The sequence below is a fragment of the Sarcophilus harrisii genome, chromosome 3 (genome assembly GCF_902635505.1).
Source record: "Sarcophilus harrisii chromosome 3, mSarHar1.11, whole genome shotgun sequence".
Lineage (NCBI taxonomy): Eukaryota > Metazoa > Chordata > Mammalia > Dasyuromorphia > Dasyuridae > Sarcophilus > Sarcophilus harrisii.
In genome coordinates, this window is record NC_045428.1 from 314,391,349 (window position 1) to 314,403,930 (window position 12,582).

Consider the following 12,582-nt stretch of genomic DNA (forward strand, 5'->3'; position numbering starts at 1 on the left):
CACCATCTTAACATAAGATGATGTAGTCCCATAAAGAATGCAACCCTTTTTCAAATATTTTATTTTTTCTAGATCAAAAGGAGTGTCTCTTTTCCTTTGTTGACCTAAAGAGTCAAATTCTTCAATAACAGGATATGCATTTATCAAATCAGATATATCCTATCCATTTTTAGCTTTAACTAGTGCCTTTTAAAGGTAATTGTGTCATAGGCTGCTTCATAGATGGTGCTGATTGTGTTATTGCCCCTCCTCCCCCTCCTTCTCCCTCTACCCACTGTAATATTCTCTCTAAAATGTCATGTTCTCTTGTTGAGGTTTTCTTGGGGTCTCTGGAGGCAGCCTTCATTTCAGAAGTGAAGGGGGAATCATGATAGCAATGTGAGCAGCTGCTAAAAGAAGCCAGCCAGCAGTCTCTTTCTGCTTCTCTCTCCACCTCTCTGCCTCCACCCACCAAAATCGTCATTTCCTATATAACACATCAGGACTTGAACAAAGAGTGGGCGGAGGCCATTCTTTCTCCAAGCATATATATTAATAGAGTATGGTCCAATTACTATTTAGTCTCACATGCTTGGGACCTCAGTGCATCAACTCGAGCTTCAGCCCATTACAACTACTGTCTCTATCAATTCCTCTGACTTAGTACCTTGTAAGAATCCTTTGTTTCAAGTTCAAAGTTCTGGCGCATAACAATCCATGAAGGAGTTGGTGAGGGGATGGGGAATGGCCTAATGGCTCCTCCTGTGAAGCACCACACTCCTTAATTTCATCAGAATTGTACTTAACTCCTTTCTTGTCTAATTCTTCATCCTTTTCACCTAGTTTGTCAATATCCTCTCCCTCCTGCACGTTCTTCTTTTTTCTTATTCTAATACTTATATAATTTCCTAAAGACAATTGTATTAAGTGATATGTATAAAGTGTTAAGTTAGGAATTGAATTAGGACCATTATCACTGTAATATTCACATAGTTGCTCTCCTACTAATTTCCTCTCATCCGGATTTAATTCTTTTTCCTTAGAGAACCAAGGAGATGTGTATTTTAATATTTTGAAGAGTTCAATGACCTGCATCCAAGTTACCATCAAACCTTTGTTTTTTATGAGGTTTTGACACATTTTCCTTGAGGTGGAAAAGGCTCCTTTCTAAATATTTGTCCCATTTTAGCTGAAACACTACTTTAGCCCTTAACAAAGTTTCCTTCTTGTCTGTTTTTGTACTCACCCTAATTTCTGGGTCACAGATGTAGATCTTTAGCCCCACGTTGGCTGCCAAAATATAATGTTCTTTATTAGTTTTCTGGAGGCTTCTGGAGCAGCCTTCCTTTCAGTTCAGTTCCCATTAATTCGGGAATGGCTGAAGGAATTATGGTATATGAAAATAATGGAATATTATTGTTCTATAGGAAAAGCCTGGAAAGACTTACATGAACTGATGCTAAATGAAGTGAATAGAATCAAAAGTACACTGCAGCAACAAGATTATGTGATAATTAACTGTGATGCATTTGGCTCTTTTCAACAATGAAGTTACCCAAGACAAGTTCAATAGACTTGTGATGGAAAGAACCATCCATATTCAGAGAGAGAGAGAAAGAACTAGGGAGACTGAACATGGATCAAAGCATAGTATTTTCAACTTATTTGTTGTTTGTTTACTTGATATATTTTTTCTTGTTTTTGCTTATTTTTTACCTTTGGATCTGATTTTTCTTGCACAGAATAACGAAAATAGAAATATGTTTAGGAGATTTGCACAGTTTAATCTATATTGATTGTTTGCTATTTATAGAAACAAAGGTAAATGTTTTTCTTTGCATATATTTGGTAAAATATATGCAAAAAAGTTTTGGTAAAAAGTTATTTAAAATATGAAAAAAAAGTAGAATTTATATAAAATAAATACCATTTCTCCACTGATTTACATTTCCAAAATTTTGTAATTATGAAATTCTATGTTTTGGGATTGCTCAAAATGAGGCATTCTGTTGGAATCCTAGTGTCAACTCAACTTGAAACAAAGTGAAAACTCAAGGGTGATGTCAGGGCCCTGGTGTTAACGCAATAGAATTGAGTTCACACCTTTAGTGAGCTTTTATAAGCAAAAGTATTTAAGTACTCATTGGAGTTCACACGTTTGAGAGATTTAAGGATTAATATGAGATATCCAAATTCACACCTCCCTTGAGCCCTGCCTCCAGAAGGAGGAGTTAACCTTTGGGAGATCAGATATATAGAGGAAGCTCTTACAACTTGAAATGAGTTACTTTGGAACATTGACTGGGGTCAGAGAGGAGTACTCTGTGAGGAAGCCCACAAGCCCTCTCTCCGAGAACACCCTCTCTCCCAGAGAGAACTCATATTTTAAAGAACAAAAACACCAACATTTTGGTGCCCTGAACGTGGGACTGACAGGCCCCTCAGTGGATTTCAGTGGAAAAGCCTCTGATCCTGAATCCAGTGGAAAAGTCTTCTCAACCCAGAAATTAGGAGGAGTGGATTGGCCCTAAACCCAATGCCTAATGTACATCAGAAACTAAATAGAAGTCTTTAAAGAGATCTCGAATGAGAAAATCATCGTGAAGCAGGGTGAGAGGAAATGGCAATTGCAAAACAAAAGATGAACACGAACAAAGAAGATGCTCCCCATGAGTTGGAAAGCCAATTCATATTACGTCTACCTCCAGAACATGCTTCTACTGTGAGAAGAGCAATACAGTCCGGAAGTGTCAACCTGAAAGATAAATTAACCATTGAATTACATGCAGATGGACGTCATGGAATTGTCCGAGTAGACAATGCCCCATTAGCAGCTAAGGTGGTTGACCTGCCCTGCATTACTGAATCCTTGAAAACCATTGATAAAAAAACCTTTTACAAGACAGCAGATATCTGCCAGATGCTAGTGTGCAGTGTGGATGGGGATCTTTACCCACCTCCAGAAGAACCAGTTGCCACTACTGATCCGAAAGCAAGTAAGAAAAAAGATAAGGACAGGGAGAGGAAATTCATCTGGAACCATGGTATCACTCTGCCACTTAAGAATGTCAGAAAGAGAAGGTTCCGTAAAACAGCCAAGAAGAAGTACACTGAATCACCAGATGTGGAAAAAGAAGTAAAGAGGCTTCTCAGTACAGATGCAGAAGCTGTCAGTGCCCGATGGGAGGTAATTGCCGAAGATGAAACTCCGGAAGCAGACAACCAGGTTTCCTTAGCGGGTCTAGATATTTCCTCTCCAGGAATGAGTGGCCATAAACAGGGCCATAGCTCCTCAAAACATGATGAACTTAGGGAGATATTTAATGATATTAGCAGCAGTAGTGAAGAAGAAGATGAGAGAGATCCTAATGATGATGAAGATATAAACATTACTGACACTGAAGAAGACCTAGAGAGGTATCTACAAGACAAGCTTGATGAATCTGATGAGCAGCGCCAAGAAAACGAGGAAACAAATCAGATGATCATGGGAATTCAGAAGCAGATTGATAGAATGAAATATCAATGAGTACTTAAATACTTTGCTTATAAGAGCTCTCTAAAGGTGTGAACACAAGTATTATTGTTTATTAGTATTAGCAATTTATCACCTTGTAAGGATTGGCTATAGGGTGTGAACCAACAATAACTGTATCAATTCTATTGAGTTAACACCAGGACCCTGACATCACCCTTGAGTTTTTACCTTGTTTCAAGTTGAGTTAACACTAGTATTCCAACACATTCTTCCATATTAATGTGTACTTTGTTTCTAAATTCTTATGTATATTTTCCATCTTCCTTCAAGTAGATTATAAACTCTCTGAAGTATCTAAACAATCTGAAGGATGGCAATTTGCACTGTTAATTGGAAGTTTCATACTGGAAGCCTAAGAGATTTGTATCTCTTTCATAAGAATTAGATTCGAATTCATGAATTCGGTACTTAATTCATTTCTTCATGAATTAGATGTTGATTTCGTTAGATCAGCAAGGCTCTAAAAGTATAATCAATGTTTCCCTGTCAGAGATAAGAATACTTTGGGATTGAGGAATCATTTTTACTCCATTAGTCTCAAAGTTCCTCAAGGGCTAGAGAAATAATTCTTTCATCAGGACTTCTTCAAGAATAGGAAAACTGTTATACTAGGAGTCCCACACAGGTCAAAAGATACATTTTATATTTCTTCTGTAAATATGTGCACACACACACACACACACAAACCTTTATTGATACATATGTACATTCCTATACATATATTTTCTCTCTAGTATCACCCAATATAGTATTCTACACATAGTGTCCCCCCCAATACATAATATTCTCTGACCATCTTTCAGTTCCTGAGTGAAGCCATGGTTCTGGACACTGGTGTTCTATATAGAGACATGTATTACATGATAAGTAAAAAATAGTAACATGTTGTGCTCAGTGTGCAGTGATGACATTATTCTTTCCACCTCAAGTGCTAATCCTCAAATGCTGATCCTGGCCAGAGAGAATCACTTAGGGCCTGTGGTGAATCATTGGAATTCAGGGTGTGTTTGGATTGAGCCACTTGGTGGTAATTTGCTTCCTTCGGCACAAAGACAGCCTATTATGAAGCTAAACCTTTCCCATTGCACAATAGAATGGTGTACACAAACATACTTTTTATACCAAAATGAAGCATTCAAGGCAACTACTGTTGATCTCAACCTCCCCTCATATACCCCAAATTTCTCTGACTTTTCAAATTTCCCATTTCCCACCATAGATTTTTTCCTTTCTTTTCCCTCAAGCCTCTGTGTGGGGGTTGGGTGTGGATGGATATGCGCACTTTGTATACCAATATATAAAAACACATCTCTTTAGGCCTTTAAGTGTGTTTGCATATTTTTAAAACACATATAAATAGCTATTCTGAGATTTAAAGTACATTTTCTTAGAAAATTAGAGATGAAGGATAGCTAGATGGCACAATGGATAGAGTATCAGCCTTGGAGTAAAAAGGACCTGAGTTCAGTTGGGTCACTCAGTGTACTGAACATGTCCTGTGTGACCCTGGGCAAGTCACTTAACTCGGAAGGAAGGAAGGAAGGAAGGAAGGAAGGAAGGAAGGAAGGAAGGAAGGAAGGAAGAAAGAAAGAAAATTAGATATTAGAGAAAAAAATAATAGAGCAAGGACTGGAAAACAAATTGTGGAGCAGCAGTTTAAAGATGGGCCATAAACCAAAGCTACTCGATGTTACCAGCTTTGTATTAGCAAAAATTCATGATTAATATTTCATGGAGAAGGAATTAATAAAACATGCAATTAAATGTTTCATTTTTAGTAATTGCATCTTATTAAGAGCCACATGAATAATGTGGGCCTTGTTCTGTGGTATTAAGTTCCCACAGCTTTATAGACTCTAGATCAGGGAGATCAATTATTTCATCAAGATGAAGGAGACTAGTGGCACAAATCAGACTGAGTCATTTACCAGCATGATTCTTTTAACCAGATCAATCATTATTTCAGTGCCAGTAATTTATTCTTGGAAAAGGTCCATATCTTCTTGTTGTCTTTGCTGACCAACTCTTTGTGTCTGGAATTAGTTCTGGTAAAAGGTCTTTCAGGTACTTATCTCCAGATTATCCAACCACCCACTGTCTTCACCCCATTAACTACTTATGCATAATGCATTGCTTCTCACTCACCCACTGACTAACTCAACTAACAAATGTTTATTGAACACCTACTATGGAAGAGCCCTAGGCTATGCTTCTTTATCAGCATAAAACAGAGGAAACACTGAATCACCAAAATACAGAAACAAATAAACAAAACCCCTTTATTGTAGGAGAGATGAAAATTCCATGAGATGACCCGTCATACCTCCAAGACAAACTGTTTGCTCCTCTTAACAGAATGTTTCTTAACTCTCTGTATGTTTTCTTTCCATGTCTAAACCACTACTACAAACTCCTTCTCATACCTACCTGATCCTTGGACTTGTTTACTTACCCATGACTCCAAATTGACATCTCTATTAGTCTCCTGGATCACAGTATACACCACACATACTTTCCCTAGTAAAGTTAACCCTATTAATTGCCATTAATCACTGGTAAATCCTTCTCCATCTGCTCAAGTCACTAGAAATCTGACAATTATGTTTATGGTATAGCTTTTTAGGAGTTTAAAATCTAGTTAGGGAAACTACATATAGATATATAAAGATATATAGAAGGTAGCTAAGTGGCACAGTGGATTTAGCCTTGGACCTGAAGTCAGGTTCTTTGTCTCAGTTTCCTCATCTGTAAAATGGAAATAATAACAGCACTTATCTCCCAGAGTTGTTGTGAGGATCCAATCAAATATGATAATATTTGTAAAGATTTTAGCACAGTATCTGCAACACATTAAACCCTATATAAATTTTAGTTTTGTTATCATTATTGTCATTAATATTAATTTTGCATATATATACACATATACATAAATATATGTATGCATACACATACGTACAAATATATTTCTATGTGTGTATATCTACATGTATACATGTGGGTGTCTGCATTTATGTGTATATCCACACATGTATGCATGTATGTCTATGAAGACATTTAGATATGTAGACATGAATATATCACCAATATATAAGGTAGCAAATAGTAAGTGTCAAATGAGTTGGGACAATAATACGAATAATACAGAGGTTTAAGTATGAGAATGAATCTGGCACATATGAGAGACAGTAATTGTATCACTAGGCAAGACAAGGCTTTATACACAGGTCATACTTAATAAATGTGTAATAAAGATCATGTGTAAAGTAAAAGAATAAATTCTACCAAATTTTATATATCTTTATTAAATAACCACTCATTTGTGCCTTAGAATTGAAGAATTAAAGATGAAAGCTGAAAGTGTTACCCTCAAAGAGTTTTCTTTCTCCTAGGGAGATGCGACATGACACTGTTAAGTGAGTCAGAAAAAAAAAGGCATGATCAAGCATTTATTAAGCATTTACTATTTTGTTGGACACCATAATATGATGGGGCAAAGAGTCCTAGAGAAATTTAAGGGGTAAGAGAATTATTTTCAGCTAATAGGAGAGAAGAATTCAAGGAATGTGATTCAGAGATAAACTGTCAAGTTTGAACGCTAAAGGCTAACAGAATTCAAAGACCACACATGCAGTAGAAAATTTTGGTCATTCACCAATTGAACTACATAGCCCCTGAAGTTCCTTCCAGTGCTAAGAATTTGTGATAATGATCAACTGGAGAAGATTCTTGGAGATTTTAAAGGGATTAATTAGAACCAGGTTTGTAGAGGGTCTTGATTGCTTCGCTGTAAGAACTTTGAACTTATAATATCAGTACTAGGGAATTTATTTATTAAGTTCCCACTATGTGCCAGGCACTGAGGAAACAAATAAAAAAAAAATGAAACAATTCCTATTTGCAAATTTAAATGCTAATGGAAGATACAAGTATATATTGCATATAAGCATATAGGAAATGAGTTTAAAGACAATAAATACAAATAAGTAGAAAGTAGATTAACATAAGAGAGTTTGAAATGGAAAATAATAGCAATTAAGAGAATCAGGAAAACTTCAATATAGAAGGCAGCATTTTCACTTCTTGAAGGAAGAAAGGGGTTCTCTGAAGCATAGATAAAGATGTGCATTTTAAAATGGCCAATAGGGACAGCTAAGTGGCACAGTGGATAAAGTACCAGTCCTGAAGTCAGGAGGACCTGAGTGAAAATCTGGCCTCAGGTACTTAACATTTCTTAGCTGTGTGACCCTGGGCAAGTCATTTAACAACCCCCCCCCCCCCAAAAAAAAGAAAAAAGCCAATAGTAAGACATATTAGATGGAAGATTGAATACTGTGTGTGATGTTCAGAGAGAAGGACAATTGAGTTAGAGGTCAATGTGTGGAAAGAAGAATAATGTCCAATGAAACCAGAAAATTTGACTGGACCTTGATTTTAAAGGATTGGAAGAGCTTAACAGAGAAATTTACATTGTATCTTATTGGCAACAGGAAGTCACTAGAATTGATTGAATTGGAAAGTAACATAGTCATATCTCCCCTTAAGGAAAATCACTTTGACATGACAAAAGAGTAGAGGATGTTCCAGAACAGGGAGAAAAGTTTTGGAGACTATGGTGATTACTTAAGTGAATGGCAATAAAGACCTGAATGAGTGTTAGCCTGATAAGTAAAAAGAAAGGACTAAATGTGAGAGATGCTATGAGACAGAAATGTCAAGACATGGAAACTGATTGATATGTGGGCTGAGAGAGAGTAAGTAGGCAAAAGTGATGAGATTACCAACTTAGAAGACTATAAAGACAGTAGTGTCTTTGAAAGAAACAGGGAAGTTTGCAAAAGGAAGGAGTGGAGGTGGAGAGAAGGTAAGTTCAATTAGGGGTATATTGAGTTTGAAATGAATAAGGGACTTTCAATTTAAAATATCCAACAAACTGGACTAGAGTTCAGAGGATAGAAATGATCAAAACATTGCTGTAAAAATATTAATCCTGCTGTAAGGTATTATAGATGGAGGAGTAAAGACTAGGGCAAAGGGAACCATTTAAGACTCTTTTCCTGTAGACACTAAGAAGAGTCAGGAGATGGATAATGACACTGAGAAAGAAAGGGACAGTTACAAGAGATATTACCATGGAGAATTGAGTGCATAGCAAAGAAAAAGAATGGCTCCAACACTTCAAGTCTGAATAACTGGGGCCACAGTGAGAGGAAGAGAGGTCTAGATGATGAACTGATTATGGGGTGAGGAGGGAGGACAGAGAAGATGATGAATATTTTATATATACACATATTGACTAGACATGACAATGTGACATTGAGTAGTTAACATCACTAAAATGAGGGGCCCAAAAGGAAAAGACATTAAATAAGCAGGGTGGGGCCACGACAGAAGGCACCAAAAGACAAGTTAGACTTGATGATATGATAAGAAAGAGGGAACCATTGTACGATTGTGAAACAGAGCAAGATGAAAGGAAAAGGAGTGTTCAAGAGAGATAAGTTTGAGAGCAATATGCAGAATTAATTAGAAAGTGGACAGAATAAGACAAGGAGACCAAAGAAATGGAAAATATTACTTGGATTGGAGTAATATATTGTGTCTTTCTCTGTCTTAGCATATCACCTGGCGCATAATAAGTGTTTAATAAATGTTTTATTACTAAGACAACATTCCTATATTTTAACTCCAGTAGGAAGTAATAGCTCTATGTCTATGTGTATTGGGATTATAGGACTTAATAATGGGAAAGATAGGATAGAGGACAGAAAAATGAATTTAATGCCAATACTGAGAAGTGGCTTGCTTGGTTACAAAGAGTTCATATTTCCTAAAGCATTTTAAAGTTTTATAAAGTGTTCTTCTCAGCAACCCTGTGAGAAAAATAATGCCCTTTTTATAGATAACAAAATTTGCCCATGCTAATATAGCTAATAAGTGTCGAAACCAGGGGACTTCACAGTACCTGGTAGCTACAACTGCAAAGATTCTTGTGCTGAGGAAGGAGAAGTCACTAAAAAATTGCTAAGCAACCTCTGCCCTGCCTAACAGACCGGTGTTCTGTACTCATAGATGCCAAGAAGTTTGATGGGACTCCCAGGGAACAGAACATTCTAGAACACTGTAAAATCAGTGAGACAGAATTTGGGATAATAGTATAAAGCAGGAATGATGTAATCAGAGAGAGTTCTAAGACAGGAAAGGCTTAAGGTGGGGAAAATTAAAAAGTGAAGAAATTTAGGGAGAACTATCACCTCAATAAGGGATAGAAAATGATTTATAAATACTTGAAAAACTCATTCCTAAGGAGTCAGTGAATAAGCCAGGATGAAAAGACTTTCTTCAAATCCCTATGGTATTTTTAGGTAGGAATGCTATTTTGTTCATTTTTTTTTTAATATTAGTTTGAATTCCTTAAGTGTATACCTACTACTAAAAAGAAAACAGTCTCTCCCACAAGTATCCTCACCTCATTCTGTAGCTCTATGTGGACAAATTGTAACTGTGGTTTTGTGTTGCTACAGGCCTTGTAATAAATCTTTACCAAGGAGACTCAGTACAGATAGCACATTTATTTTGGTATTAGCAAAAAAAGTATCATCTCTCAGTTACCCTGACTTGATATTTGAGAGTAATCTTTGATAGTCTCTATATGATGGGGGTAGGGAACAATGGGCAAATGGGCTGTATAAGGCCTGCAAAATCATTTGCTAAGGCATCCACAAGCAATAATGAACTAAAAGCTAGGTACAACAACTTCCCATTACTTGAGTTCTATAAGTTGATAATTTTGTATGGCCCACAAATGATGTTATAGATATCCAAATAGTCTTTGAGAGAAAAATAAAAGGTTTCCCACCCTTTCTCTATAACAACTATATTTTAAAGTCTACAAGGTGATTTTCTCATTATTTTTTTTTAGTGGCAGAAAAAGACTCTTTGAAGTGAAAATAAAGTTAAATTGCCTGGATTTGATCATGTAGCTAGTAGAATGACACTTGAGACTCAAATTCAAATGTGACAAAATTGGACCTGCACTTTAGGGAGATCACTTTGGCAACTAAGAGCTTAGGAGACCAGCCAGCAAAGTGATTTCATTATTGCCTAGCATATAGTAGGCATTTAATAATGGCTTGTTGATGAATTACTTCTAAGTTAAAATTTAAATTCTTGTTTAGCATTCAAAACCATTCTCAACTTGGCCCCAGCCTTTCCCTTAAGTAGACATATTACCATTCTTATCCTGCAAGCACTCCAGGTCAGTCAAAGAGGCCTTCAGGCTGTTCTTCATACATGAATGTCCATCTCTTGTTTCCCTGCCTTTTCATAGACTCAGTGTCTGGAATGGATTCATTTCCCATCTTTCACTTCTAGATTCCCTGGCTGACTACGCCACCCAGCTAAAGGCTTCCTGCTACTTAATAATGTCTTTCCTGATCATTTCAGCTGCTAGTGCCAACCCCCAACAAAACTAACCTTGTTTTTGTTTTGTTTTTGCTTACAAGTGTACATATTGTATCCCCATTATACTATAAATTCCTTCACTGCAGGAACAGTTTCATCTCTGCTTTGAATACCTGGCATCTATTTGTGTGCATAGTGGAGGTCCCTGATAGAGTAAATACTAGTGATATATTAGGCTTAGAATCAGAAAGTCTAAGTTCCTGCCTTACCTCAGATATCTATTACCTGAATAAACTGAGATATTTAGAACCTGAGTCAAGTATAAAATGAGGGGTCAAATTGAAAGGGCTTTGAGATCCTTTATAGTTCTGAGACCTATGATTTTAAAAGTAGGTACTTGATAGTTACTGAGGGGCTGCTGGTGGTGCAAATGGCTAGAGTGTCAGACCTGGAATCAGGATGACTCATCTCTGAGTTCAAATATGGCTTCAGACACTTACTAGCTATATGATCCTGAGTAAATGGATTAATTCTTTTTTTTTTTTCATTTATTTGTTTTTTTCTTAATTATAGCTTTTTATTTACAAGTTATATGCATGGGGAATTTTACAGCATTGAAATTGCCAAATCTTTTGTTCCAATTTTTCCCCCCCCCCCCCCCCCCCCCCCCCCCCTGCAGGTTGACCAATACAATAAGTATGTTAAAACATATATGTCCTAACAGTTATTTTGCTGTACAAAAAGTATTGGAGTTTGAAATAGTGTACTATTAGCCTGTGAAGGAAATAAAAAATGCAGGCAGACAAAAATATGGGGATTGGGAATTCTATGTAATGGTTCATACTCATCTCCCAGAGTTCTTTCGCTGGGTGTAGCTGGTTCAGTTCCTTTCTGCTCTATTGGAACTGATTTGGTTCATCTCATTGTTGAAGAGAGCCACGTCCATCAGAATTGATCATCATATAGTATTGTTGTTAAAGTGTATAATGATCTCCTAGTCCCGCTCATTTCACTCGGCATCAGTTCATACATGTCTCTACAGGCCTTTCTGAAATCCTCCTGCTGGTCATTTCTTACCGACCAATAATATTCCATAATATTTATATACCATAATTTATTCAACCATTCTCCAACTGATGGGCATCCACTAAGTTTAAATGGATTAATTCTTTTGCTTCAGTTTCCTCATCTGTAAAAATAAACTAGAGAAGTAAATGGCAAACCATTCTAGTATCTTTGCCAAGAAAACCCCAAATGGGATCACAGAGTCAAACATGACTGGAACCGGCTCAACAACAATAAAAATACTTAGTGACCAAACAAGAGGAACCACTAGAACCATGGGATACCGAACTGGAAGAGATCTCCAAAGTCATGCAATTCATCTCCTTTATTTTTCTAAGAAGGACAATGAAATTCTGAGAGATAATGACTTGTTCAAGGCCACACAGGTAATCAAGAAACAAAACTGACATTCTAACCTAGGTCCTTTGACCTGAAAGCTAACATTATTTCTTTTTGCAAAATGCCAAGCTGCTAAATCCAAATTAAACATGGCTTTAGATTATAGCATCAACAATAACAGATTAGATAAGTAGCATAGACTCTGGAGATAACTATCACAACTCCCACTTGCAGTGATGAGTTTGGGGCCACAAAGTTTG

The 12,582-nt window shown here is 36.7% G+C and overlaps 1 protein-coding gene across 1 annotated transcript; it reads left to right on the forward strand.

Annotated features, from left to right (window-relative positions):
• Window positions 1-2,599: 2,599 nt before the first annotated feature.
• On the forward strand, window positions 2,600-3,508 carry LOC100931653 (transcription initiation factor TFIID subunit 7-like). The gene has a single exon (XM_003763742.3). The coding sequence runs from the start codon at window positions 2,600-2,602 to the stop codon at window positions 3,506-3,508; it is 909 nt and encodes a 302-aa protein (XP_003763790.3).
• Window positions 3,509-12,582: the final 9,074 nt, after the last annotated feature.

Coding starts and splice junctions, on each gene's coding strand:
- LOC100931653 (XM_003763742.3), top strand. CDS start 2,600: ATGGCAATTGCAAAACAAAAGATGAACACGAACAAAGAAGATGCTCCC.